Below are 7,106 nucleotides of genomic sequence, written 5' to 3'. Positions count from 1 at the left end.
CATTCTATTTGCATTTAAAAAATACAAGGGGGATTAAGGTATAAATAATGAATGTGAGACTGCAAGAGTAATGCAATTAAGATAATACTCTCTGCTAATACAAAACAATCTCATCAAACTACAAATTTTTTGAAGTACAACTAAGTTGATTCAGATGACAAATTGAAAAGATAGGACAAATTAATCACAGAAAAGAGCATGAAAAATATATATCATAATGAAATAGCAATTCAATATTCCCATCACAAATACAATGATCAACATTTAACATCCCATCAATCCTTTCTTCTTCTCTAAGTCATACGTAGCGACTATGTTTGGATCCAACGACCTTGGGTGATGTTGAAGTAGCACAGAAAACCAAGGATTCTTTTGGGTGATGTTGAAGCTTTTTGGTTCATTCAATGTGAAGAGACTATATAGTAATGTGAAGAGGGTTGTGGGACAAAGCAAACTATGTACAAAAGCCATTATTTGTAGAGTGACTTTGACCTCTAAGACCAAAATAAACAAGTACACTAAAAGGAATAAAATCCAAAGCAACATCTAATCCCAAATAACTCAATATTTGCAATATTTAGGGAACAAGATGAACCTACAATCTGGACGAGAAAGAAGACCTTGGATTAGCTAACAATCAAATACTGTCTGCATGGAATATAACAAACTAATAAATAAATTAAGTAAAATTCACAAGAATGAACAAATTATTTTCACCTTCAGTAAGATGACTACCTACAATCTGAACGAGAAAGAAGACCCTTGGATTAGCTAAAAATCAAATACTGTCTGCAGGGAATATAACAAACCAATAAATAAATTAAGTAAAAATCACAAGAATGAGATCTAATTCAAGTGAAATATTTTATTACATTTTTACATTATAGTGGTATGTAACTGAAAGATTATAACGATGCAAACAAATTATTTTCACCTCCAGTAACTCCAGATAGTCAAAGATTGGTCTATTACTTCCACACTGAAGTTTCCAAACTTTGTAACCCCAACTTTCGATAAGTCAACATCAGGAACTTCAACTATCTTTATCTCAGAGATCTGTGTCAACATAAAATATTTAACCCCAATATCTAAAACACTTTATCATTGACAATAAGAAAAGACTATTTATCTAGAAGATAGTATTCTTACTAATGTCACTTCCAATCCAAATCATTTGATAACACCTAGTTTTAAGATAAATGTTTAGTCTTCAAAGTACAAAAGGCTAGCCCGCTTCCATTTGTTAGAGCAACTTTGCATATGAGCATAAAAGTCTGCCCGCTTCCATTTGTTAGAGCAACTTTGCATATGAACACAAAAGTCTATAGACTAAACATTGTAACATACCAACATCTGACAAAAAGGAAAGAAATATATAAAGACTTGAAAGAATATGTAATATATTAAGAAATATATTGCTACAAAATTCCATGCCCATACATTGCCCTTGTTCATCATGGCATACCCTTCATTACCGTAAACTAGTGTAGCTTAATAGCCAAATATGAAGGAGCCATTACGAATGTTGTCCACCAAATTTAAGTTCTTGGAAAAGAAGACTTACATCCAAATTTTGATCCTGCACTATAGAAAACAAAATACCAGCTTCTCCATTTCAAGGTCACAGAATACCAGCTTCTCCACTTCAAGGTCCCATATGAAACAATAACTATGAGATCACAATAGGTTGTCAATATCAATACATTTAAAGTATATTGTAAAATACCCTAAACTGACAGAACAAAAATGTCATATAGGGTTCCCAATTGAACCCAAGATAAAGCTAAAGGAAGGAAACCCAATTGGGAATTCCGAACAGAGAAAAGAACAGAATAGTGAACGGAGAAGGAAATAGAGGTAAGGGAATATGTGTATTATTGCTTATTATATTTCTTCCATTACATTAGGTATTATTCATAGGTGCTAAACGGTGGAAGCAGTGAGCCACGACACCACTCACCACCGCACCGCTCACTTTAAATGTAAAGTAATCCACCTGAACATTATCGTACAATAAACGAAAGAAAAAAAAATTCAATACCTTTCTCAATACTGGATGAATAAGCATCCGTAAATCTCTCTTGAATTGCTTGTGCTTCAGGCCACGATGACGACGCTTTCACTACATTTTCGAAGTCACCATTCAGGATTTAGGTTTACAATCACCAACACTAGATTAGGGCTTTTGGTTTCACAAATTGAAACCAAGAATTGGGGATTTCAGTGTAGATTTGGGAAGACACGAATTTGGGTTCAAATTTTGGAACGAAACCGAGACTGGGAACACAGACAAAAACGGGAACTTCAAATTTTCATTCTTTGGGCGTTTCAGAGCTTTGAAGGTGTTACAGTTTTGATTTTCACATTCTCACGGTTTGGATGGTTTGGATTTGGATTTGAGAACCTCCATTGACATTTTCAAAGAAAACCTCCAGTGATTCAGTTTAGGAAAGTTGTTTTAGTCAAGGGAGCAAGAGTGTTACCGTGAGAGAGTGAGAGTGTTTCGGTGGAGGGAAACTATGTTTCTCAGGAGGAAACAACATAATTTTTTTTTAAATACATTAAAAACTTTCTTACCACCTAACTTTCGTACATAAAGTGTCTCATTTTAGCTTTTTTTTTTATGTTCAATAACATTACCTACGAAATCTTTGGTAGATAAAAACCTATTTACATACTAAAAAATGTTCATGGGTAATTATCTATGGGAAATACAGTTTTTTCTTGTAGTGCATATGGTAGTTCTAAAAATTAAGGAAAAACTTATTATTACACTTCCAAGAAGTACATGTGGCGCATGGAATGATCAAAATCCAAGTGAAGTAGTTATAACTATCATTATGAAAGTTACAACCATTTGTTGTTTTGAATCTTTGATTTTTTTTTTGTGGACAACAATGGTATTTTGGGTATTATATGATACATAACGATTGTAGGTTTTTATAGAGTTTTGGGTACAATTTGGTTCTCTTATGGATCATGTTCAGTTGTTATTGTGTTTTGTATGTAGGTTCAAGTACCTCCTAGTACTCCCATTTTATATATTTTTTATTGCTGATAAAATAAATGAAAGCGACATGTATTAGTTAGAAGCTCTTCATGTGACTTTTCAACAAGCGTATTTTGGTTCAACATATGTCCTTTAATGACTCTTGAATTATAGAATATTCTAAGAGAATAAAAAAATATTTTGTGATTAAGTTATAAAATTTGAGTACTTTCTTCCTTCTTCTATTTTTTTCGAGTCTTTCTCATGTAAAATCATCGAAGTTTTCCTTTTTTATTATTTTCTTTTCATGCTTCTTTTATTAAATGTTGAAGTTCTTTTTCTCCTTGTTCATTATATTCCTCACTAATCATATTTACATAAGAAAACATCATATATATATATATATTATTTTTTTATATATATATTTTTTTTCAAGAGACTATTTTTTTTAAAAAAAAATTAAGAACCAAAATCAAAATTATCTCCAAATTTCACATCTCCAAATTAACCTATTTAATATAATTTCTTCTCAATCTTTTTACACATTCTTTTAAATAAGTTATAAAATTACTTTAACTTGTATATAAATGAATTTTATATTATAAGGAGTTCATTTATGTTTGTTTTCTCTTATTTTCTTTTTGAAAAGCTTATGAAAAAACTTACCTGCTTTGTGATCCAATGGTTGAGACTTCCAGCTACCAGACATGCACAGTTAAGGACAGCAAGACCAAACAAATATGAGTACATTCCCTCTTGATTCTCACCCACCCCAACCCTCAAGATTCCTAAAATCATGTAATCTATACCCAAAATACACTGAACAAACTCAATAAATTAAATAGTACCCAATTCATGTGCCTTAACAAATTAAATTAATATAAAATGTTTTTATAGAAATGGAGAGAATATAGCCTGGATTTTTGGAAAGATATGCATTCACCTTTCTTTTTTCTTTCCACTCTAATCTTCCCCTTCTCAAATTCTTCTCAAGTTAAACAAATATGGTGGGACAAAAGCCAAAACTATAGAAAAAAAATGATTAATGAATAAAAGTAATTAAGAGGAGTGAAAATGATGGATAAATAGTGAAATACCAAACAAGACCTTAACGTACTATACTATCTATGAGTCTCCATATCTCTGTAACAAGGATAGTAGGTTGTGGGGACCCATGCACACCCTTCATGGGAGACATAGTGTCACTGCTTGTTTGGCTTCTTTCACTGTTAAATGAGAAAATTTGCTTATATTTCGTAAGGAGTATATCTATGTGCTTTACTTTCCGTCTCTCTTTCCCAATTCTAATTTCCAAAAGCAAAACTGTGTATGCTTCTTCCATGTGCCCACACCCCTTTTCAGCGTTTCTTCCTCGCTTTTCCTTAGGTTTTCTTAACATCTTTTCATACCAATAACCTTTGTTTTAATCAATCAAAAACCCCTTATTCTTTTCTTTCATCTGGGTATTCATATCTTGGTTTATTAAAGTTACAATAAAATAACTCTAATATTTCTGGTATCACTGTTTTTATCTAAACTTACCAGTGGTCCAACTTTTGTTAAATAAAAGTTTTCTGAGCTTTGCAATGAGCCATTGTTTCCATCTCTTTAACTGTGTCTGGTATATATGTACTTCAATAAAGTGAAGTTCTTTCTTTGGCTTTCTAAAATATAATATTAAAAAATGGATTTTATTTATAAGACTATATTTACTTAATGTAAAATGTTTTTATCCTTTAATCATTCTGAATCTATAACCTATAATATATTATATTTTATGTAACCATTTATCAAATAACTGTGATTTTCGTAATCTGTGACTATGGAATAATGATTACGTGATAATAGAAACCTTTTGCTGGAACAGTTTTACTATAAACCAATATCATGGAATATGGATTCTCCACCTTTCTTTTTTTGACATGAAAAGAAACAAAAAGAACAAGGGAGTGATATGGATTTGAGTTTGGAAGAATATATTTCGATCGAATCTTAAACATAAAGCAAATTACCATTCCTTTCCTGGGAATACTACTTTGTTTCTAATCAAGTTCATTGTTTTCAAACCATCTCTAGAGTGTCTAATGCGTTCACAATATTCCTTTCTTTTATAATAGTATTTTATAAAAAAACTAAAGAAAGCACACAAGATTTTGTTTTTTCTTTATCAAATAGAAGATGGAGTTGAATCCTTCAATTCTTTATTATTTATTTCTGCAATAGTATAGGTATACGTATATTTTAACATTTAGATTCAAACTAATTTTTGTGATTCACTTATATCAAGAAAATAAATATTTTAAATATGAATCTTGTACAATTAAATATTTACCAAATGATTCAATACATTCAATTAAAATTAACTTTTTATACTTAATTTTACTCATATTAGTTGAGGTAGGATATCTAATAATATATAATAACTCCATTTTTTTAGCTTAGAGTATTGTATGTACAAATACATACTATATATACCAATAACATGGCGTATCTTGACTCTCATGGAGCATTAAAAGAAAAGTAAAAGAAAAAAAAGGAGGGTTTTGAAACCTTGTGTTTGCATGGGGAAAAGGTGAAGCATTGAAGGAACATAATCGATATTTTTTTCTTTTCTTAGGGTTCTCCAAGTCAAAGAAAGATTTCTTGCAGAAGCAGCCAAACAAGAAAAAGCCACCACACCTCCTTTTACCACACTCTGCTCCTTCTTTCCTTCTCGTGCCAATGGCTTTACCTTTCTGGATTCTTTATATAATATTTCATTTTCAACTACACAATGGTCCCAGCCAAAAAATTCTTATTAATATTTTGCTAGGGACTTCAATATTATGCTGTTATAGTTTCCTTAAAACTCCAAATTAAATGGTCCATCTTTGCTTTCAATAAATCAACTCTACACTAACATTAATCTGCTTTCAAATTTTATGTACATGGAGATTCTATATTCTGAACAAAAAAGTAATCAAAGATGAAATTTGGTTAAGAATATTATTTTATTTCCACAAGGGATGTGACTAGTTACAAAATTCAATTAGAGAAAAAAGGTTAATTAGCTTAAATGAGTTGAAATTCAGCAACAGAAAACCAATTATGTAATCATAGTATAAAGAAAGTATACTTAATGATAATTGAGAAATATTGGTTGAATCTTATTCTGAGTCATCATTGTTTGATATATTAAGGTTACCCTTCTCTTTTAAAATAATAATCACAACTTTTATTTCCATAATATCAGGCATGGTCATTTTGGTAAATTCAGTGACCTATGATGAACACCTTTCATGTAAAAACTTCCATAATAAGTTGGTCTTGGTTCTTGGACAAATGTGCATCGAATTTCACTACCTCCAACCAAAATCACTTTTGCTGAAGCTTCTCATCCTCTCTTCACTTTCTCTCTCTGTTTCTCTCTACTATTCTGCCACTATTGTTCTTTCTCCCTCTTCTTAGCCTTGGAGCTGGTTGATGGATATTGAACCCTTGTGGGGTATTGGGGGGTGGTCTTCTCTTTCAAATTGCATGGCAGAACCTAAATCATCATCACCAATCTCAGAACCTTGCTCAAAATCACCCTCTTTTCTTCACTTTCTCACACTTTTCTTCATCCTCCTCCTCCTCATCAATCTATCCCACCAACCACACCCTTCTACCATGGCCTCCTGGGAAAGCACCAAAGCATCAGAATCAACCATGTCTACCACAGCCATGCACCCTCAGAATAGCCACAAATCCCGTACTCCATCTTCTAAGGATGCTGCTAGAAGAGAATTTGGAGCTGAGGCTCATGAAGTTCCAAGTGGTCCAAACCCTATATCAAATTAACCGGTAAGTCAGAACTCAGAGGCATATACCAGCACATATATGAACCATATATAGCTAGAGCTAGCTAAAAATTGAAGATGACAAGGAGATCGATGTATGGGCATAGTCACTATTGTAATGGTCATCTTCATAGTTCTTATTTTAGTTCATCACCATTAATATATTGCCTGTCTCAGTGAGATCTTTGTTAGTATTGTTGTTGTCATCATCTTTAGCAAAATTAAATATCTCCCTTTTTGGCTGGAAATGTATAGAAAGAGATATTCTATTTTCTATATCTATGTATGTACCTACCTAT

The 7,106-nt window shown here is 31.7% G+C and overlaps 1 protein-coding gene across 1 annotated transcript; it reads left to right on the top strand.

Moving 5' to 3' along the window:
* The first annotated feature begins 6,451 nt into the window (after positions 1-6,451).
* Positions 6,452-6,808, top strand: LOC137824662 (CLAVATA3/ESR (CLE)-related protein TDIF). The gene has a single exon (XM_068630331.1). It carries the CDS (start codon positions 6,452-6,454, stop codon positions 6,806-6,808), a length of 357 nt encoding a protein of 118 aa, XP_068486432.1.
* Positions 6,809-7,106: the final 298 nt, after the last annotated feature.

The sequence above is a fragment of the Phaseolus vulgaris genome, chromosome 8 (assembly GCF_000499845.2).
Source record: "Phaseolus vulgaris cultivar G19833 chromosome 8, P. vulgaris v2.0, whole genome shotgun sequence".
NCBI lineage: Eukaryota > Viridiplantae > Streptophyta > Magnoliopsida > Fabales > Fabaceae > Phaseolus > Phaseolus vulgaris.
Note: the sequence above shows the minus strand (reverse complement) of the source record. Positions and strands in the feature narration are given on the sequence as shown.

Bases quoted from the DNA above. Each gene is read 5' to 3' on its own strand.
- LOC137824662 (XM_068630331.1), top strand. From the start codon at position 6,452: ATGGATATTGAACCCTTGTGGGGTATTGGGGGGTGGTCTTCTCTTTCA.